The 23,387-nt window shown below is 43.3% G+C and overlaps 1 protein-coding gene across 4 annotated transcripts in view; it reads right to left on the bottom strand.

The window, feature by feature from the left end:
• LOC121582215 (poly [ADP-ribose] polymerase tankyrase-1) overlaps positions 1-23,387 on the bottom strand; it is a 114,722-nt gene that overhangs the window by 87,965 nt on the left and 3,370 nt on the right. For all 4 annotated transcript variants that reach the window (XM_041897874.2, XM_041897875.2, XM_041897876.2 and 1 more), the window contains exon 3: positions 14,147-14,242. In XM_041897874.2, coding sequence (XP_041753808.1) covers positions 14,147-14,242 — 96 coding nt within the window. The remainder of the gene's footprint in view (positions 1-14,146; positions 14,243-23,387) is intronic.

Raw genomic sequence — 23,387 nt, 5'->3', positions numbered from 1 at the left:
GATGGCCAGTTTACAGAGGAGTATAGAGAGCACAGCGTGTATACACAATGGGGGAAAAAAGTATTTAGTCAGCCACCAATTGTGCAAGTTCTCCCACTTAAAAATATGAGAGAGGCCTGTAATTTTCATCATAGGTACACGTCAACTATGACAGACAAAATGAGAAAAAATGTTTCCAGAAAATCACATTGTAGGATTTTTAATGAATTTATTTGCAAATTATGGTGGAAAATAAGTATTTGGTCAATAACAAAAGTTACTCAATACTTTGTTATATACCCTTTGATGGCAATGACACAGGTCAAACGTTTTCTGTAAGTCTTCACAAGGTTTTCACACACTGTTGCTGGTATTTTGGCCCATTCCTCCATGCAGATCTCCTCTAGAGCAGTGATGTTTTGGGGCTGTCGCTGGGCAACACGGACTTTCAACTCCCTCCAAAGATTTTCTATGGGGTTGAGATCTGGAGACTGGCTAGGCCTCTCCAGGACCTTGAAATGCTTCTTACGAAGCCACTCCTTCGTTGCCCGGGCGGTGTGTTTGGGATCATTGTCATGCTGAAAGACCCAGCCACGTTTCATCTTCAATGCTCTTGCTGATGGAAGGAGGTTTTCACTCAAAATCTCACGATACATGGCCCCATTCATTCTTTCCTTTTAACGGATCAGTCGTCCTGGTCCCTTTGCAGAAAAACAGCCCCAAAGCATGATGTTTCCATCCCCATGCTTCACAGTAGGTATGGTGTTCTTTGGATGCAACTCAGCATTCTTTGTCCTCCAAACATGACGAGTTGAGTTTTTACCAAAAAGTTATATTTTGGTTTCATCTGACCATATGACATTCTCCCAATCCTCTTCTGGATCATCCAAATGCACTCTAGCAATCTTCAGACGGGCCTGGACATGTACTGGCTTAAGCAGGGGGACACGTCTGCACTGCAGGATTTGAGTCCCTGGCGGCGTAGTGTGTTACTGATGGTAGGCTTTGTTACTTTGGTCCCAGCTCTCTGCAGGTCATTCACTAGGTCCCCCCGTGTGGTTCTGGGATTTTTGCTCACCGTTCTTGTGATCATTTTGACCCCACGGGGTGAGATCTTGCGTGGAGCCCCAGATCGAGGGAGATTATCAGTGGTCTTGTATGTCTTCCATTTCCTAATAATTGCTCACACAGTTGATTTATTCAAACCAAGCTGCTTACCTATTGCAGATTCAGTCTTCCCAGCCTGGTGCAGGTCTACAATTTTGTTTCTGGTGTCCTTTGACAGCTCTTTGGTCTTGGCCATAGTGGAGTTTGGAGTGTGACTGTTTGAGGTTGTGGACAGGTGTCTTTTATACTGATAACAAGTTCAAACAGGTGCCATTAATACAGGTAACGAGTGGAGGACAGAGGAGCCTCTTAAAGAAGAAGTTACAGGTCTGTGAGAGCCAGAAATCTTGCTTGTTTGTAGGTGACCAAATACTTATTTTCCACCATAATTTGCAAATAAATTCATAAAAAATCCTACAATGTGATTTTCTGGATTTTTTTCTCAATTTGTCTGTCATAGTTGACGTGAAAATTACAGGCCTCTCATCTTTTTAAGTGGGAGAACTTGCACAATTGGTGGCTGACTAAATACTTTTTTCCCCCACTGTGTGTGTGTGTATATATATATATATACATATATATACACACACATACACACACACACAGTGGGGAGAACAAGTATTTGATACACTGACGATTTTGCAGGTTTTCCTACTTACAAAGCATGTAGAGGTCTGTAATTTTTATCATAGGTACACTTCAACTGTGAGAGACGGAATCTAAAACAAAAATCCAGAAAATCACATTGTATGATTTTTAAGTAATTAATTTGCATTTTATTGCATGACATAAGTATTTGATCACCTACCAACCAGTAAGAATTACAGCTCTCACAGACCTGTTAGTTTTTCTTTAAGAAGCCCTCCTGTTCTCCACTCATTACCTTTATTAACTGCACCTGTTTGAACTCGTTACCTGTATAAAAGACACCTGTCCACACACTCAAACAGACTCCAACCTCTCCACAATGGCCAAGACCAGAGAGCTGTGTAAGGACATTAGGGATACAATTGTAGACCTGCACAAGGCTGGGATGGGCTACAGGACATTAGGCAAGCAGCTTGGTGAGAAGGCAACAACTGTTGGCGCAATTATTAGAAAATGGAAGAAGTTCAAGATGACTGTCAATCACCCTCGGTCTGGGGCTCCATGCAATATCTCACCTCGTGGGGCATCAATGATCATGAGGAAGGTGAGGGATCAGCCCAGAACTACACGGCAGGACCTGGTCAATGACCTGAAGAGAGCTGGGACCACAGTCTCAAAGAAAACCATTAGTAACACACTACGCCGTCATGGATTAAAATCCTGCAGAGCACGCAAGGTCCCCCTGCTCAAGCCAGCGCATGTCCAGGCCCGTCTGAAGTTTGCCAATGACCATCTGGATGATCCAGAGGAGGAATGGGAGAAGGTCATGTGGTCTGATGAGACAAAAATAGATATTTTTGGTCTAAACTCTACTCGCCGTGTTTGGAGGAAGAAGAAGGATGAGTACAACCCCAAGAACACCATCCCAACCGTGAAGCATGGAGGTGGAAACATCATTCTTTGGGGATGCTTTTCTGCAAAGGGGACAGGACGACTGCACCGTATTGAGGGGAGGATGGATGGGGCCATGTATCGCGAGATCTTGGCCAACAACCTCCTTCCCTCAGTAAGAGCATTGAAGATGGGTCGTGGCTGGGTCTTCCAGCATGACAACGACACGAAACACACAGCCAGGGCACCTATTGAGTGTCTCCGTAAGAAGCATCTCAAGGTCCTGGAGTGGCCTAGCCAGTCTCCAGACCTGAACACAATAGAACATCTTTGGAGGGAGCTGAAAGTCCGTATTGTCCAGCGACAGCCCCGAAACCTGAAGGATCTGGAGAAGGTCTGTATGGAGGAGTGGGCCAAAATCCCTGCTGCAGTGTGTGCAAACCTGGTCAAGACCTACAGGAAACATATGATCTCTGTAATTGCAAACAAAGGTTTCTGTACCAAATATTAAGTTCTGCTTTTCTGATGTATCAAATACTTATGTCATGCAATTAAATGCAAATTAATTATTTAAAAATCATACAATGTGATTTTCTGGATATTGGTTTTAGATTCCGTCTCTCACAGTTGAAGTGTACCTATGATAAAACATTACAGACCTCTACATGCTTTGTAAGTAGGAAAACCTGCAAAATCGGCAGTATCAAATACTTGTTCTCCCCACTGTATATACAGTGACGGAAATAAGTATTTGATCCCCTGCTGATTTTGTACGTTTGCCCACTGACAAAGAAACGATCAGTCTATAATTTTTATGGTAGGTTTATTTGAACAGTGAGAGACAGAATAACAAACAAAAATCCAGAAAGAAGCATGTCAAAAATGTTATAAATTGATTTGCATTTTAATGAGGGAAATAACTATTTGACCCCCTCTCAATTGAAAGATTTCTGACTCCCAGGTGTCTTTTATACAGGTAACGAGCTGAGATTAGAAGCACATTCTTAAAGGGAGTGCTCCTAATCTCAGCTTGTTACCTGTATAAAAGACACCTGTCCACAGAAGCAATCAATCAGATTCCAAACTCTCCACCATGGCCAAGACCAAAGAGCTCTCCAAGGATGTCAGGGTCAAGATTGTAGACCTACACAAGGCTGGAATGGGCTACAAGACCATCGCCAAGCAGCTTGGTGAGAAGGTGACAACAGTTGGTGCGATTATTCGCAAATGGAAGAAACACGAAATAACTGTCAATCTCCCTCGGCCTGGGGCTCCATGCAAGATCTCACCTCGTGGAGTTGCAATGATCATGAGAACGGTGAGGAATCAGCCCAGAACTACACGGGATGATCTTGTCAATGATCTCAAGGCAGCTGGGACCATAGTCACCAAGAAAACAATTGGTAACACACTACGCCGTGAAGGACTGAAATCCTGCAGCGCCCGCAAGGTCCCCCTGCTCAAGAAAGCACATATACAGGCCCGTCTGAAGTTTGCCAATGAACATCTGAATGATTCAGAGGAGAACTGGGTGAAAGTGTTGTGGTCAGATGAGACCAAAATGGAGCTCTTTGGCATCAACTCAACTCGCCGTGTTTGGAGGAGGAGGAATGCTGCCTATGACCCCAAGAACACCATCCCCACCGTCAAACATGGAGGTGGAAACATTATGCTTTGGGGGTGTTTTTCTGCTAAGGGGACAGGACAACTTCACCGCATCAAAGGGACGATGGACGGGGCCATTTACCGTCAAATCTTGGGTGAGAACCTCCTTCCCTCAGCCAGGGCATTGAAAATAGGTCGTGGATGGGTATTCCAGCATGACAATGTGTTATGATGAGTTTCTAGTATTGAGAAGTGAGGATGCAAGAATTTACTTAGACATTCTGTGGAGATTTTACCAAGTATTTATTTGATCACGAGCTCGTGGGTTCATCTAACAAACGGACATAGCCTTGCCCCATTGTCAGTTGAACTCCCCACACACACAAATCTCACATCTTTTATACTCTTGGTTATCCTTCCTTTCACATACATCTGGCAACCATCATGGGCACTCCCGATCTCTGTTGTTATTTCCCTTTGCCCCAAGTCAGTATATCCTGTCCATCCATCATGCTATCATAAACATCACTAATCTCCTTTGACATAAGGAATGTAGACTCCATGGCCCCAAACCAAATTTATTTTTTTGCTATTCTGTCTCACTGTTCAAATAAACCTACCATTAAAATTATAGACTGATCATGTCTTTGTCAGTGGGCAGAAGTACAAAATCAGCAGGGGATCAAATACCTTTTCCCCTCACTGTATACATACACACACACAGGAAACTAGGCGTAAAGCACTACTTTACAGGAGAGGCATTTGAGCGTAAACATTTATTTTTTATCAAAATGCTTTTTTTAGAGAAATGCCTTCTGGAACATGTGAACTTATGTGCTTTAATAACAAACTTGTATGCCATCTGTAAATACGAATACAATTGTAAAATAACGAGCCTAGTTGGTTTAGCCACAAAAAAAGACAGGAACCTTCCTGCTTGCCATGATTGGCTGAGATAATGGATGCCAAGAGATGAGTTCGGATTGGTCTGCAATGTAGCATGTTTCTGTCTGTAACGAGCTGTTCGATATGTGTAGGTAATCCTTTCTAAAGATATCACGAAGAACTGCATAAGTGTTGCTAATGCGCTCCATGTTCTGGAGGACCGAGTTTTGAAAATCAGTGGAATGCCCGGTGGAAGCAGAGTATGATAGTTCAGGAGACTGAGAAAATTCTGGCATTTGATTGCAAATAATGCGGAGGGAGTCGAAAAGAGAACACACAGAGGAAGGCTGTTGTATAAAACATCTGTCTCCGGATTACATCTTCAAACTAAGGGCAACCATCAACGGAAACAGGATGCACCTGAGCTCAATTTTGAGTCTCATAGCAAAGGGTCTGAATACTTATGTAGATAAGGTATCTGTTTTTTATTTATAATACATTTGCAAACATTTCTAAAAACCTGTTTTCGCTTTGTCATTATGGGGTATTGTGTGTAGATTGATGAGGAAAAATGTAAATTTTAGCCATTTTAGAATACGGCTGTAAAATAAAACGTGCAAAAAGGGAAGGTCTGAATACTTTCCGAATGCACTGTACACACACACACCCACCCACCACCGGTCAAAAGATTTAGAACACCTACTCATTCAAGGGTTTTTCTTTATTTTTACTCTCTTGGCATTCTCTCAACCAGCTTCATCTGGAATGCTTTTCCAACAGTCTTGAAGGAGTTCCCACATATGCTGAGCACTTATTGGCTGCTTTTCCTTCACTCTGCCGTCCGACTCATCCCAAACCATCTCAATTGGGTTGAGGTCGGAGGATTGTGGAGGTCAGGTCATCTGATGCAGCACTACATCACTCTCCTTCTTGGTAAAATAGCCTTTACACAACCTGTTGAAAAACAAATGATCATTCCATCTGGTTTGGGCTTAGTGGGACTGAGTATCGCTGCAGAATGCTGTGGTAGCCATGCTGGTTAAGTGTGCCTTGAATTCTAAATAAATCACAGACAGTGTCACCAGCAAAGCACCCCCACACCATAACACCTCCTCCTACATGCTTTACGGTGGGAACTACACATGCGGAGATCATCCGTTCACCCACACCACGTCTCACAAAGTCACGGCGGTTGGAACCAAAAATCTCAAATTTGGACTCCAGACCAAAGGACACATTTCCAATGGTCTGATGTCCATTGCTCGTGTTTCTTGGCCCAAACAGGTCTCTTCTTTATTGGTGTCCTTCAGTAGTGGTTTCTTTGCAGCAATTCGACCATGAAGGCCTGATTCACACAGTCCCCTCTGAACAGTTGATGTTGAGAAGTGTCTGTGCCTTGAACTCTGTGAACCATTTATTTGGGCTGCAATTTCTGAGGCTGGTAACTCGAACTTATCCTCTGCAGCAGAGGTAACTCTGGGTCTTGCTTTCCTGTGGCGGTCCTCATGAGAGCCAGTTTCATTATAGCGCTTGATGGTTTTTGCGACTGCACTTCTTTAAAAATGTTCCGTATTGCTGACCTTCATGTTTTAAAGTAATGATGGACGGTTGTTTCTCTTTGCTTATTTGAGCTGTTCTTGCCATAATATGGACTTGGTCTTAACAAATAGGGCTACCTTCTGTATACCCCCCCTACTTTGTCACAACACAACTGATTGGCTGAAACGCATTAAGAAGGAAGAAACTCCACAAATTAACTTTTAAGAAGGCACACCTGTTAATTGAAATGCATTCCAGGTGACTACCTCATGAAGCTGGTTGAGAGAATGCCAAGCGTGGGGGTGCCACAGGGTTCAATTCTCAGGCAGACTTTTCTCCGTGTATATCAATGATGTCGCTCTTGCTGCTGGTGACTCTCAGATCCACCTCTATGCAGACGACACCATTTTGTATACATCTGGCCCTTCATTGGACACTGTGTTAACAAACCTCCAAACAAGTTTCAATGCCAACACTCCTTCCGTGGCCTCCAACTGCTCTTAAACGCTAGTAAAACTAAATGCATGCTCATCAATCGAACTACTCTCGGCGGGACTGACTTAGAATATGTGGACAACTACAAATACCTAGGTGTCTGGTTAGACCGTAAACTCTCCTTCCAGACTCACATTAAACATCTCCAATCCAAAGTAAAATCTAGAATCAGCTTCCTATTTCGCAACAAAGCCTCCTTCACTCATGCTGCTAAACATGCCCTCATAAAACTGACTATCCTTGACTTTAGCGATGTCATTTACAAAATAGCTTCCAACACTCTACTCAGCAAATTGGATGTAGTCTATCACAGTGCCACCCGTTTTGTCACGAAAGCCCCATATACTACCCACCATTGTGACCTGTACGCTCTCGTTGGCTGGCCCTCACTACATATTCGTCGCCAAACCCACTGGCTCCAGGTCATCTATAAATCACTTCTAGGCAAATCCCCGCCTTATTTTAGCTCATTGGTCACCATAGCAACACCCACCCGTAGTATGCGTTCCAGCAGGTATATCTCACTGTTCAACCCCAAAGCCAACACCTCCTTTGGTCACCATTCCTTCCAGTTCTCTGCTGCAAATGACTGGAACGAACTGCAAAAATCTCTGAAGCTGGTGACACTTATCTCCCTCACTATCTTTAAGCATCAGTTGTCAGAGCAGATTACCGATCACTGCACCTGTACACAGCCCATCTGTAATTTGCCCACCCAACTACCTCATCCCCATATTGTTATTTACATTGTTATTTATTTTGCTCATTTGCACCCCAGTATATCTATTTGCACATCTATCACTCCAGTGTTAATACTAAATTATAATTGTAATTATTTTGTACTATGGCCTATTGATTGCCTTACCTCCATAACTTACTACATTTGCACACACTGTATATAGATTTTCTAATTGTGTTATTGACTGTACGTTTTGTTTATTCCATATGTAACTGTGTTGTTGTTGTTGTTGTTTTTAACCGCACTGCTTTGCTTTATCTTGGCCAGATCGCAGTTGTAAATGAGAACTTGTTCTCAACTGGCTTACCTGGTTAAATAAAGGTGAAATAAAATAAATAAATAAAAGCTGTCATCAAGGCAAAGGGTGGCTATTTGAAGAATCTAAAACCTAAAATATATTTTCATTTGTTTAACACTTTTTTGGTTACTAAATGATTCCATATGTTATTTCCTTGTTTTGATGTCTTCACTATTTTTCTACAATGTAAAAAATAGTAAAAATAAAGAAAAACCCTAGGTGTGTCCAAACTGTTGACTGGATGTGTATTTATCAACTCAGCAAAAAAAGAAACGTCCCTTTTTCAGGACCGTCTTTCAAAGATCATTTGTACAAATCCAAATAACTTCACAGATCTTTATTGTAAAGGGTTTAAACAGTTTCCCAGGCTTGTTCAATGAACCATAAACAATTAATGAACATGCACCTGTGGAACGGTCGTTTAGACACTAACAGCTTACAGACGGTAGGCAATTAAGTTCGCAGTTATGAAAACTTAGAGGACACTAAAGAGGCCTTTCTACTGACTCTGAAAAACACCAAAAGAAAGATGCCCAGGGTCCCTGCTCATCTGCGTGAATGTGCCTTAGGCATGCTGCAAGGAGGCATGAGGACTGCAGATGTGGCCAGGGCAATAAATTGCAATGTCCGTACTGTGAGACGCCAAAGACAGCGCTACTGTGAGACGCCAAAGACAGCGCTACAGTGAGACAGGGCGGACAGCTGATCGTCCTCGCAGTGGCAGACCACGTGTAACAACACCTGCACAGGATCTGTACATCCGAACATCAGACTGCGGGACAGGTACAGGATGGCAACAACAACTGCCCGAGTTACACCAGGAACGCACAATCCCTCCATCAGTACTCAGACTGTCCACAATAGGCTGAGAGAGGCTGGACTGAGGGCTTGTAGGCCTGTTGTAAGGCAGGTCCTCACCAGACATCACCGGCAACAACGTCGCCTATGGGCACAAACCCACCATCGCTGGACCAGACAGGACTGGCAAAAAGTGCTCTTCACTGACAAGTCGCGGTTTTGTCTCACCAGGGGTGATGGTCGGATTTGCGTTTATCGTCGAAGGAATGAGCGTTACACCGAGGCCTGTACTCTGGAGCGGGATCAATTTTGAGGTGGAGGGTCTGTCATGGTCTGGGGCGGTGTGTCACAGCATCATCAGACTGAGCTTGTTGTTATTGCAGGAAATGTAAAACGCTGTGCGTTACAAGGAAGACATCCTCATCCCTCATGTGGTACCCTTCCTGCAGGCTCATCCTGACATGACCCTCCAGCATGACAATGCCACCAGCCATACTGCTCGTTCTGTGCGTGATTTCCTGCAAGACAGTAATGTCAATGTTCTGCCATGGCCAGCAAAGAGCCCGGATCTCAATCCCATTGAGCACATCTGGGACCTGTTGGATCGGAGGTTGAGGGCCAGGGCCATTCCCACCAGAAATGCCAGGGAACTTGCAGGTGCCTTGGTGGAAGAGTGGGGTAACATCTCACATCAAGAACTGGCAAATCTGGTGCAGTCCATGAGGAGGAGATGCACTGCAGTACTTAATGCAGCTGGTGGCCACACCAGATACTGACTGTTACTTTTGATTTGGACCCCCCATTTGTTCAGGGACACATTATTCAATTTCTGTTAGTCTGTGGAACTTGTTCAGTTTATGTCTCAGTTGTTGAATCTTATGTTCATACAAATATTTACACGTTCTCAACATGCCTTGCATTTTTCCATCACAAGATGAGTTGCATAAAAAAACATAACATAATCCTTTTCATACCCAGAGTACAGGAATTTTATTTCAAATAATCTGGAAAAAATCAATAATTCAACAGCGATTATTATGTGCGTGTAGGACAACGTGCAGCAGCATGTATCAAGCTGTGTTATAAGGAGATTTATTTAATGCGAGCTTTGAGGATCCAACAAAAGACTAACCTCGGGTGTCTTCCGTAACACTAAATTACTTCTAGCCGGGATTTGAAAATGCATTTTCGTGGCAGTTAGTTACGGATTAAATATAGAGATATATTCACCACTCAGGAATCGTGGCAACACTTCAAGCTTTGCTCAAATGGTGTAGATCTAAATTTGTCATCGCTACGGTATATTTGTTCCCCATCACCGGGGTAGTTTATAGGTCAATATAATCTTTAATCAAACAGTGTACTCGCTGTTCGCTCTGAGGCAGAAGAACTGAATAAGACCTCTAAATCCATCCAAAATGCAACCTGCAACTAGGAGTACACTACAAACAGAGGCTAACTGTAACACACTGAGCCACAGTCTTTTGAAGTACGGTGTGGACTCCCAGGTGTGGCATCTTTAAAAGAAGATACCATTTCTCATCTGGTGTTCTCTAGAATACAACATGTCAATGTAAAACAAGTTAGACCAGAGTAGAGTATGATGTACAGTCCTGTGGGTAAGAGGAGTCAGTTTACTTTAGGTTGGTATAGGAATGTCAGACAGTCTTTGAGGGTTCCTAAACCGCAATAGTCAATCTTAAGTAAATAGCATTACATTGGCTGTTATTGCTGTGAATACACAGTATGTCTAGCTTATTTCATTTTTTAAATTTTATTTCACCTTTATTTAACCAGGTAAACCAGTTGAGAACAAGTTCACATGTACAACTGCGACCTGGCCAAGATAAAGCAAAGCAGTGCGATAAAAACAACACAGAGTTACATATGGGGTAAACAAAACATAAAGTCAAAAATACAACAGAAAATATATATATACAGTGTGTGCAAATGTAGCAAGTTATGGAGGTAAGGCAATACATAGGCCATAGTGCAAAATAATATGACAGATCTATATAGATTGCATGTAACTTACCTCATATCACAGACATGGATTACAGGTTGACCATACCAGATAACGCATGATTACATTGTGCTCTTGTCAATGGGGCAGTTTGGAACAGAACATAGCCTACAGCCTCTAAAACAACACTGTGTGATGGTTATGGTTTGTCGCTTTGTGTCTTTTCACAGCCCAAGGCTTGCGGTTTGTCTCATGACATCAGTCCTGTATGGCGTTGCACTGTTACTGCTGTATAAGCCAACACCCAGATGTATAACACAACAACACCAGGATCATTGAGCCTCTGCTTGGTCCTCTGTTCAACACTAACCTTGAGGGGGATTGTTTATGTAACACAGTCAGCACAATACAACCTCCACTCCTTTTAGGTAGGCCAACTGAGAAAGCACCAAATTATCCTGCTATAAAATGTGAAAAGCCTAATAAGAGCCCTGTGAATACTGTTCAGTGAATGATTTGACAATCTATTGCATTCAAGTGTACTTTTATTGTGACGTGTCCTTGGTTTCTCCATTACTATAAACGTATTCCAATGTCTAAGCTAAGTCCTGAATAAAAAAGTCATTCAACCCACATGCAGTGCCTCTGTTCCATTCTCCCCTTTTTTCATTGAAGTGCCAATGAAAGAGAGTTTGATGGTCTGCATAAAGAACATCCATATCGATCCAATCAGGCAAAAATATTGCAGAGGAAAAAAGATGGACTCTTCAAAATGTCTGTCTCGACTCCACTCGTGACATTAGAACGGAGCTCTATATTACAAGGAGCTGATTCTGCCAGGCGAGGAGATAACACTAACAGTGTCACTGGAATCTCCTTTTGAAGATAACGGTCCTATAGTTTCTCTCTATCTCAGAGAGAAAGCAGTGTGTGTGGTCTTGTTCTTCTATTTTCATGGGGACCTGAAATCCCCAAAAGTCAAGGATAGTAAAACAAGGAAGATTCTCCCTCGTGGGGACATTTCCCACGTCCCCACGAGGACAAAGGCTATTTTAAGCTTAAAGGTTTAGGGTTACAATTAGGGTTAGGGGTTAGGTTTAGGGGTTAAGGTTAGGGAAAATAGGTTCCCACAAGGATAAAAAACAAGTGTGTGTGTGTGTGTGTTTATTCGAATATCCAAACAGCCATTAGTATTCAAATACTTGTGTGAGTATTCATTTTTGCGAGAAAAAAATTGTATATGCCTATTTTAACACTGAAAAGGCTTTTTCTAAATTCAATTAAAATATCAATGTGACATTGCTACATACAAGGATATACCATGACATTTCAAATTCTTCATTTAATAAAACTAACTTTTCAATGTAGTTAGATAGAAATTCTCGTGACAGCCCCATAAAAAGACCGGTAGCCTTCACGTGTGTAGCTAGTTGTTTTTGTTGGCCAATCAAAGTGGCAAAGAGGCTCAATGTGTAGCAAGTGGAGTGAGAGTTCACTAATGCAATGCAAGATGGAATACAATTACAGAATTAAAAAGTTACCGAATTGAGAAGGAGTAGGCTACAATGAGCAACTAACAGGTAGTTTGTTTTATCTGAATAGGGTTGGGGAGAAAGCGCAGCAGGTAGCCTCAATTATCCTAGCTAGCTATATAGCTGGCTAGCTTAGCTAGCTTCTATAGCCTACTTCAATCAAGACAGGCACTGTTAATACGTGATGATAAATAACATTGTGGCTGCTACAAGTTAGCAAGTCTTGGCTGAAGCGGAGTTGCCGTGGCTAGTGGCTACTGTGTCCCTCTCTCCCTCAGTCTGTTCGCTCCCGGCCCCTTTGAAGCTGCAGCAATAGAGCGCCAGCCTCTCTCCCTCTCGCAGCAGTGCTTAGGTAAAAATACGTACATTAAAAACAAACATGCATTTCGAATATCCGGACATCCAACAAAAATGTATGATACTATTTGAATAGTGAAATTATTTTCAACCCCCATCCCTAGTATGTGCATGTGTGTGAACACCGTTAGCTTTGCTCTGGGAGAGAGAGTCAGGGCCTGAGCAGCAGCAGGGTCGGTCAGAGTGCTGGCGCAAAGTGCAGCGAGAGATAAGAAAAGTCGATATGTAACAATTATCTGGAGTACTCCATTGACTGGAGTTCTCTTCTCTCTCGCCGCTACACTATTTATACAGACAGTACAGTCCCCTCGGCTGCTGTTCCTCAGAGCAGAGGGAAAACATGACAGTCGTCTGGTGATTGTTGATAGATGGGTCATGATACTACAAGGCCAGAGTTTGGTGTGACAGCGATGGGCATTTTCTACCTGGATCACATCAGTTCACTGACAGTCTCTCAAAAGGAAAGTCCTAGCTGGTGGTATAATAAAGATGGTGTATTGGCATCATTATACATTCGTCTCCAACAATTGTACACACACGGCTTAATACTGCGGTCTACACACACATCAATCAATAAGCTGAAGTTGTCACGGTCATATTCACCAACAGAGGACAAATAGGAAACAATAAACAGTGGGTTGCTCTTCTTGCGTGCTACACTCAAAAGTACTAAACTGTTTCTGAGTGTGTAATAGACCTTGCTACTCTCGTTGTATCGTGTGAATGTTAGGTTGTTGAATACTGTTATCAAATCAGTTCGCATTTCCATCACATACCAAAATTCCCCACAAATATCATCCTCTCTATGATTTCTGTTTACAAGGTGGGTGGAAAGCCTTTCAGGACCGTTCTCCGCTCTGTATCTCTAATTTATTTACCAGCCAGGGAATACGATGAAACAGTGTGTAAACAGAAAGAGCATGAAAGAACAGAAACACAATGGAAGAGCCTAATTATGGATTTGTCTGACTGCTGAACGGAGAGAGAATCACACAACCAACTCACACACAAAATCAACAGATAAGACCATGACAACATGTACCATTTCCATAATAAGGAGGAGGATGAAGGATAGAGTAGTATGGATACGAGTGAAGGATCATTTGCAGTTTGACAACTTATCTCTGGGCGAGAGAGTGGAGAGGTAGAAGTAGAGGTGAGGCACTAGAGGTGAGGTACATAGGAAGAGAAAGAGAGGTAGAGAGAATGCTAGAGGTGAAGTATTGTGGAGAGAAAGAGAGAGTGGTAGAGGTAGAGAGCGCAAGGGAGGTAGTGAGACTTAGAGAAATAGAGGTAACCTGAGAGAAAGAAAGAGGGAGGAAGAGAGAGGTAAAAAAAAAAAAAAAAAAGGAAAATGGCTCATCACTTACCAGTGAGCACAGCCTTGGCGGATGGGTCGGCAAGGTCCAGGGCACTCTTGCCGTCGGTGTTGCGAATGCTGGGGTCGGCTCCATGCTGGAGCAACACTGTACAGGGGAAACACAGACAGTAGCTGAGCTCAGGCAGGGACAGACAGAGACCGCTGCTGCTAACACCAGGGCTAGCGCTACTGCCGCTGCTGCCCGCTAGCACTCTCTGGCTCCGCGGCATGCTGCCGACATAAACATACATGGCACACCAGCGGTGCGTCTCGAGAACGGAGGACCGGAGCGACAGCAGGCAGCGAGAGTGGAAAAAACAACAGCCCAAACTGAATGCTGCGGCGGAGGGGAGGAGAGGGGAAAAAAGCCATATTAGAAAAACAGGCAGGAGGACTCGGGCACTACCATGTGACTCCAGCACAGGTATGAGAGCAGAATATCAAAGCCTGCCTGTCTCCCTTTCTCTCTCTAGCCCAGGGAGGGAGAGGGAGTGAGAGAGAGAGCAAGGGAGAAAATAAAAGAGCAGAGGGTTAGAGATCGAGTAAGGGAGGGGAAAGGAGGAGGAAAAGAAGAAGAGAGATTGGGGGGAAAAAAGGCCATGTTTCCCAGGGTGCAGCGTTTTAATCTCCCCCAGCTTAGTGATTGTCTGAGTGGATAAACAGCAGAGCAGAGCGCTCGCTCGTAGGGAGACCAGCGGCCCCAAACTCTCAGCTCTATCCCGAAATACACACACTACCAATCACATCCTGCAACCTTACTACGCTTCAGTCGTACTTCACGTCACTCACACTCTGCTCTATGTATTACCAAGGTTTACACACTGAATACACACAGAATACACACAGAGGGCATAAGCACAAGGAGAGAGGCAGAGAACTGCTCTGCACTCAAATCAGGGAGCAGGAGAATGAAAGAAAGAGTAAATGGGAGCGGTCGGGAGAGGAAAACATAAGAGGGTCGGTTAAAAACTCCTACTCAATCTGGATCAAACCTCTCAAACCCCAAACACCTTTTATACACAGCACAACAGTGTGAGGGGGCTAGCTTTTGGAGCCATTTGTCAGCATTCATATTCAGTCAAGCGAGCAGTAGCAGCAGCTTTTCTCAACATCGCCACTCAGATGATCACTTGGATAAATGGCAGCCCATGTCTGTCTGCCTGCCTCTCTCCCCTTCCACATCGGTGACGCACGCCACACGTTACTCACCCATTCCTCAGCACAATGTGATTTAGCTCTGCACCAAATCACATTGTCCTGCACATCCACTCCTGTACTATTAGCCTGGTAACTAAAGGAGCAGGGAGACACTAAAGAGAAAGCCTTGGTGGAAGAAAGACAGAGCAAATCCAATAAAAGGAGCCCTCTGTAAAATAGATATATGCTGGGCTATAGCAGCAGTCTCAGTCCTCTAACAGAGATTAATATGCAGGTAGTCTCTCATACGCTGCTGCGTTAGCTGGAGGCAGAGCAGAGAGGAGAGGTATGGCAGGCAGTTAGTGGGAGTCTGATGGAGGGGTGGCCGTGCTGGTGGAGGGGGAAGTAGAGAGAGGGATGGGGTGGGGCAGTGTGGAGGGGGGTTGGTGTCGTGTCAAGGGGTAAATTATGGCGATGGGGTAATTAAGATTCGCAGGTGCTCCTCTGACAGCTTGCCTGTCTGTCACACATCATAGAAAGAGAGGGCTCAGCTGCTCCTGTACAGCAACAACACCTCTATCCTCCTCATAATGTAAACCCCACAAACTACTTTAGTGACCTCCACACTCAGAGACACACTCCCAAAGCTTGAGTAGATGAGCCCTTTGCCTTGCCCTCATCGCTCACCCTGTTCCCATGGTGTTGCGCGTGCAGCTGGCTAACACAGCCAATAACACCTATAACAATGATAAACGAGAGTGGGAGAGTGCTCAGCATACAAACACCAGCCACTGTGGAGTGACAGAGCTAGCTGACAAGATGGAGAGGATGGAGGGGGCCTGATCACAGCAACCTGCTGACAGCAGCTGCTAAACAGGAGCCTGTACTAAAACACCTACAGTTCAAAGGAATTGCCAGGGACCTCACGATACGATATTGTCCCGATACTTAGGTGCCGACATGATATGTATTGCAATTCTATATGTATTAGGATTTGATACTACGATTTTATTGCGATATGATGTTAGCCACTTCATACACGCCATCTGCATTCTGCCCGGTACAGTTGAAACCGGGATTGATCCGTGAAGAGCACACTTCTCCAGCCATCAAAGGTGAGCATTTGCCCACTGAAGTCGGTTACAACACCAAACTGCAGTCAGGTCAAGATCCTGGTGAGGACAATGAACACGCAGATGAGCTTCCCTGAGACTGTTTCTGACAGTTTGTGCAGAGATTATTTGTTTGTGCATAGGACTGTTGCGGTGGCCATATTACTGCCACACCGGTGGTCACGAGTGATGAAGGCAGTCAAATTCCACATGACCGTTTAGTCACGGTAATTAGGCTTCTCCAAGCTCTGATGCTGCTGATGGTCATTAGTAGCCTACCAAACTTGCTAACTGCCTGGTACTCCACACTCTATTGTCCCTCTAATCACTCCGACATCAATGCAAATGTTTTCGAAAATCTAATCAAACATGTTGCGCAACATTTCTATAGGCTATGTATGCAATTGCGCAAGAAAAGTGATGGCCTCTATTAAAAAGAGGAGGATCCCATCAGCTTTCTATTGGCTAGGCCTACTATATTTATATCTCAACTTTCCTAATATTAAGCACATTCCTTATCTTTACAACAGGAGTATAGCCTACCTGGCTGCAATGAAAATGAACCACGGGAAAAGTGTCCTCCATTCGCTATTTAAGTGCATAGATTACGTGAGTTTCAAGTTTGGGGAAGATCACGTTCTCCATAAAAATGCACCTTTATAATAAAAGCATTACATGCATAATTGCATTTGTGGTCACTTATGATAATGGTGTCTTCCCGCTAATGGAACATTCACGCTTATAGCCTACTGCCATGGGCGCATTGCTGCACTTATAATATGAAGAAATAGCCTAATAGTTTAGCAAAATGTTAATCTTTCTGATCTGTTGCGTCAGCCACATTGCGTAAAAATATGTTTTTTGATGCTAGTGGTTGTATTCATTTGGGATCTATCGCATCCCACAACTTTCCCAGACTCTGTTTGGAATATTTATTTGTCGCACAGAATAGGTCAACTTTTGTACTATGGGGGATAGTAGATTGACATAGGCTAGTGCTTTTGATGTTCGTTAGGCCTACTCAACTTGTTGGCTGACGAAAAGTAAATGTGGACAGTTCTTCCAATATCTTTAATTTGCACCTCGGAATTGAATAAGGACGCGCGCAGTTGCGTCCACGACGTGTCGGTCTTCACTTGTAGCCTGTGAGAAAATGTAGATGTTCCAAAGATCTGCATCAGTGGCTTGTAGGCTGTGTGTGGAAGCCAGGAGATACTAAATGTGTTTATGTTAATTAAACGGTCAATTACTGTGAGACCCACAGTTATTTGCTTGAAAATCACCAGCTGACGTGACCGCCACAGCCCTAGTTGTGCAAACCCACAGTTTCATCAGCTGTCCGGATGGCTGGTCTCAGACGATCCCGCAGGTGAAGAAGCCGGATGTGGAGGTCCTGGGCTGGCATGGTTACACGTGGTCTGCGGTTGTGAGGCCGGTTGGACGTACTGCCAAATTATCTAAAATGATGTTGGAGGTGGCTTGTGGTAGAGAAATTAACATTAAATTCTCTTAAAACAGCTCTGGTAGACATTCCTGCAGTCATCATGCTAATTGCACGCTCCCTCAAAACTTGAGACATCTGTGGCATTGTGTTGTGACAAAACTGAACATTTTAGAGTGGCCTTTTATTGTCCCCAGCAAAAGGTGCACATGTGTAATGATCATGCTGTTTAATCAGTTTCTTGATATGCCACACCTGTCAGGTGGATGGATTTTCTTGGCAAAGGAGAAATGCTCACTAACAGGGATGCAAACAAATTTATGCACAAAATTAGAGAGAAATGCGCTTTTTGTGCATCTGGAAAATTTCTGGGATCTTTTATTTCAGCTCATGAAACATGGGACCAACATTTTAAATGTTGTGTTTATATTTTTGTTCAGCATAATATCGTCAAAAATAATATTGCGGTATGTAACTATCGATTTCCCCCCCCATCACTAGTGAATGGGAGCCTGTCCAAATGTTAGTAGACTCTGTGAGAGTGAGAAATGTGTGTAGTAATTACATTCTGGTGTGAGATGAGCAGAGTGAGCGTTTTTATGTTAATGCACTGGCACTGCAGAAATTAGGCTAAAGTCGCTTAATGGGTACTGTTTCATTTCTGCTGGAATTATTTTCATTCGACATAAACATAACACACAAAAACATGCATATAATATCTGAGACAAGCAAAAGCCTGAGGAAACGCATGAGTGAATATCTCCTTAGATGCCCAGTTCTGAAGAACAGCAGCTCAAAAACAATCTGTTTGGCGACAGATTTATGTGAATATTATAAAATTAACATTTTTATAAATATGCACATTTTCCCGACAAGTGTGTTTCAAACAAATTGAAATAAAAATCTGTTTGTGATGACATAGTGCACACATAATGTACTTTTTTGCTTACGTTTTCGTGTACCGAATAAAAATCTCAAGTTCAATATGTTTCCATCACATTTTCAACTCTACCTATAGTTTTGTCAGCAAAACGGTTGCGTTAAATAGCAAATGTGCCTACTCTATACTTACATAATGAATATGAATTCAGAGGGCAGAAATTATTAAATATTAAAGCATTAGACCTTAAAGGCTTTAGTCATGGAAAAGCTATACTTAAATCCAAACTGTTTCTTTAGCAGATTAGTAAAAAGGTCTCACCCAGTGTTCAAGAATGGCCTTTTCCCCTTTATTTAGATCACAACCTCTCACTTTCAGTTATTTGAAAATGAAATAATCTCCAAAATATAGCTATTTTTAAAACAAGCCATAGAAAGTTGGTTGCAATTTCAGTTTAAAAAATGTTATTTTTGGAGAGAAATGTTTTAAAAACTGTATAATCTTTGTAAATTATATCATAAATAGGATTGGTGGAGTTAAGTCACACACGCAGCTAACAAAAATATATGGAAACGTCTGCTCTATCCAAAATTACAACCAAATAATTGCAGCATTACCGCAAAAATGGAAGAGGCAAGTGGAAGAGGGAGAAAGTAAGGAACTTGTCTGGCGGCCCTGCATTAAAGACCAAAATTGGTTAAAGACAATTGTGATTAATAAAAATGTATACCAGTTTCATTTAAGGACCAAAAATGTACAGCTGTGCCATACAGATTGCAAAATAGTTGGGAAGAGATTTTCGATGTACCGATTCCATGGCACATGGTTTTTGAACTGATACACAAAACGATGCCGGATTCAAAACAGAGTTTTTTAATTTAAATGATTATACAAAATTCTTGCAACCAATAGAATGAGAGAGATATATACATACATACATATACAGTGAGGGAAAAAAGTATTTGATCCCCTGCTTATTTCCAGGACAACCTGCAAAATCGGCAGTGTATCTAATACTTGTTCTCCCCACCGTATATACATTGAGGGAAATAAGTATTTGATCCCCTGCTGATTTTGTACGTTTGCCCACTGACAAAGAAATGATCAGTCTATAATTTTAATGGTAGGTTTATTTGAACAGTGAGAGACAGAATAACAACAACAAAATCCAGAAAAACGCATGTCAAAAATGTCATAAATTGATTTGCATTTTAATGAGGGAAATAAGTATTTGACCCCCTCTCAATCAGAAAGATTTCTGGCTCCCAGGTGTCTTTTATACAGGTAACGAGCTGAGATTAGGAGCACAGTCTTAAAGGGAGTGCTCCTAATCTCAGCTTGTTACCTGTATAAAAGACACCTGTCCACAGAAGCAATCAATCAATCAGATTCCAAACTCTCCACCATGGCCAAGACCAAAGAGCTCTCCAAGGATGTCAGGGACAAGATTGTAGACCTATACAAGGCTGGAATGGGCTACAAGACCATCGCCAAGCAGCTTGGTGAGAAGGTGACAACAGTTGGTGCGATTATTCGCAAATGGAAGAAACACAAAAGAACTGTCAATCTCCCTCGGCCTGGGGCTCCATGCAAGATCTCACCTTGTGGAGTTGCAATGATCATGAGAACGGTGAGGAATAATCCCAGAACTACACGGGAGGAACTTGTCAATGATCTCAAGGCAGCTGGGACCATAGTCACCAAGAAAACAATTGGTAACACACTACGCCGTGAAGGACTGAAATCCTGCAGCGCCCGCAAGGTTCCCCTGCTCAAGAATGCACATATACAGGCCCGTCTGAGGTTTGCCAATGAACATCTGAATGATTCAGAGGAGAACTGGGTGAAAGTGTTGTGGTCAGATGAGACCAAAATGGAGCTCTTTGGCATCAACTCAACTCGCCGTGTTTGGAGGAGGAGGAATGCTGCCTATGACCCCAAGAACACCATCCCATTTTCTGGATTTTGTTGTTGTTATTCTGTCCCTCACTGTTCAAATAAACCTACTATATAAAATTATAGACTGATCATTTCTTTGTCAGTGGGCAAACGTACAAAATCAGCAGGGGATCAAATACTTTTTCCCCCTCACTGTGTGTGTGTGTGTGTGTGTGTGTGTGTGTATATATATATAGAAGGGATACAACCATCCCAGCTCTGCAGATTTTGCTGCGAAGCAACAGAATCATTAGATCATTTGTTTTGGTACCATCTATATGTAGCTTGTTTGTGGTTGCAGGTTCAGGAATGGCTGATGAATTGCTACATTTACCTGGAGCTAACTCTGCAAATAGCATTACTGGGTGATTTAAGAAGTCATAGTCAATCAATCAATAATATAATACTACTCTTTGCAACAACAAAAAATGTATATATTTACAAAAAAAATATTTTTTATACATATTAGTCATTTTAGCAGACGCTCTTATCCAGAGCGACTTACAGGAGCAATTAGGGTTAAGTGCCTTGCTCAAGGGCACATCGACAGATTTTCACCTAGTCGGCTCGGGGATTAGAACCAGCGACCTTTCGGTTACTGGCACAACGCTCTTAACCACTAAGCTACCTGCCGCCCCATTGGGCGATTGGAAATTATGCAGACAATTACATTGATAGAAGCCACAATCTATCTGCAATATTAAAGCTGCTCTACCCACTAAAAAAGGTTATAAAGAATTATGAACAGCGTCGGGTGAGGTTGTGTCTTTCTCTGGCAGGAGGTAAGCTTGGCTTATATGGTGTCGAGTAAAGCTTAAACCATGTATTTAGATAGAAGGTAGGTAGGTATTGTAGGTAAGTATTGTATTCGGCTGAGCCCGGTGAAGCACGAACTGGCTGAATCGATTCAGTAGCTAGCTTTGCACTTAACTGGCTGACAGTAGCTACTAAGGGTAAGTTATAACCTACATTTATTTTTGTTTTGTTTTTACATACTGGTAACCAGAGTCGTTCAAGGGAATTCGGGACATTGGTGACTAGTTAACGTTAGCTTGGCTCTCTGTGTGTTCGTGCCGTGGGAGGAGGGGTTAGTTCGTTGGCAGAGAGCAATGGCTAGCTAGTATGCTAACTATTCTAGCTAACTAACTGGCTGAATAAGTTGACGACGTACTCACTCAAACTGTCAAAACTAACCCAAAACTTTACACAACGTTAGACACGGACATGAATGATCTGCTTGGCGTGTTAACACACTGGTGGTTTGTTGTAACCGAGTATTGGTGCTAAACCGTGTTATTGGAGGCTGGCATGCTAGTTGGCTTTGGCGTCATAGGATTCGGTGCCCTGGACGGTTTTCACGGAAGAATACTGTACCAAGTTAGCTAGCTGAATATTGAACCGCTGTAGTTTACAACAATTATAATTTCTAAAGTGGAAGTTGGGAGAGTTATATTTGAGTGTTTCAGTGAAACGTAAGTGAGGGAGGCCCCACTCTCGCTTTCCCAGATGTTTAGTTCATTTCATTCCGATCTCCTTTGCATTATTGTAGCCTTTTTCTGTAGCCTGTCAACTATGTGTCTGTCTATCCCTGTTCTCTCCTCTCTGCACAGGCCATACAAACGCTTCACACCACGTGGCTGTTGCCACTCTAATCTGGTGGTCCCTGCGCACACTACCCACGTGGAGTTCCAGGTCTCTGGCAGCCTCTGGAACTGCCGTTCTGCAGCCAATAAGGCAGAGTTCATCTCAGCCTACCTTCTCCTCCCTGCTGAATCCTCCTCCTCCCTCTCTGTGGATGACTTCGTCAACCATTTTGAAAAGAAGGTTGATGACATTCAATCCTCATTTATTAGGTCAAATGACACCGCTGGTCCTGCTCACACTGCCCTACTCTCTGCTTTGACTTCTGTCTCCCCTCGCTCTCCAGATGAAATCTTGCGACTTGTGACGGCCGGCCGCCCAGCAACCTGCCCGCTTGACCCTATCCCCTCCTCTCTTCTCCAGACCATTTCCGGAGACCTTCTCCCCTACCTCACCTCGCTCATCAACTCATCCTTGACCGCTGGCCATGTCCCTTCTGTCTTCAAGAGAGCGAGAGTTGCACCCCTCCGCATAAAACCTACAATCGATCCCTCCGATGTCAATAACTACAGACCAGTATCCCTTCTTTATTTTCTCTCCAAAACTCTTGAGCGTGCCGTCTCTAGCCAACTCTCCTGCTATCTCTCTCAGAATGACCTTCTTGATCCAAAACAGTCAGGTTTCAAGACTGGTCATTCAACTGAGACTGCTCTTCTCTGTGTCACGGAGGCTCTCCGCACTGCTAAAGCTAACTCTCTCTCCTCTGCTCTTATCCTTCTAGACCTATCTGCTGCCTTTGATACTGTGAACCATCAGATCCTCCTCTCCACCCTCTCTGAGTTGGGCATCTCCGGCGCTGCTCACTCTTGGATTGCGTCCTACCTGACAGGTCGCTCCTACCAGGTGGCGTGGCGAGAATCTGTCTCCGCACCACGTGCTCTCACCACTGGTGTCCCCCAGGGCTCAGTTCTAGGCCTCTCCTATTCTCTCTATACACCAAGTCACTTGGCTCTGTCATATCCTCACATGGTCTCTCCTATCATTGCTACGCAGACGACACACAATTAATTTTCTTCTTTCCCCCTTCTGATAACCAGGTGGCGAATCTGCATGTCTGGCAGACATATCATTGTGGATGTCGGATCACCACTTCAAGCTGAAC

The sequence above is a fragment of the Coregonus clupeaformis genome, unplaced genomic scaffold (genome assembly GCF_020615455.1).
Source record: "Coregonus clupeaformis isolate EN_2021a unplaced genomic scaffold, ASM2061545v1 scaf0506, whole genome shotgun sequence".
Taxonomy (NCBI): Eukaryota; Metazoa; Chordata; class Actinopteri; order Salmoniformes; family Salmonidae; genus Coregonus; species Coregonus clupeaformis.
This window is presented reverse-complemented; position numbering and strand designations above follow the sequence as displayed.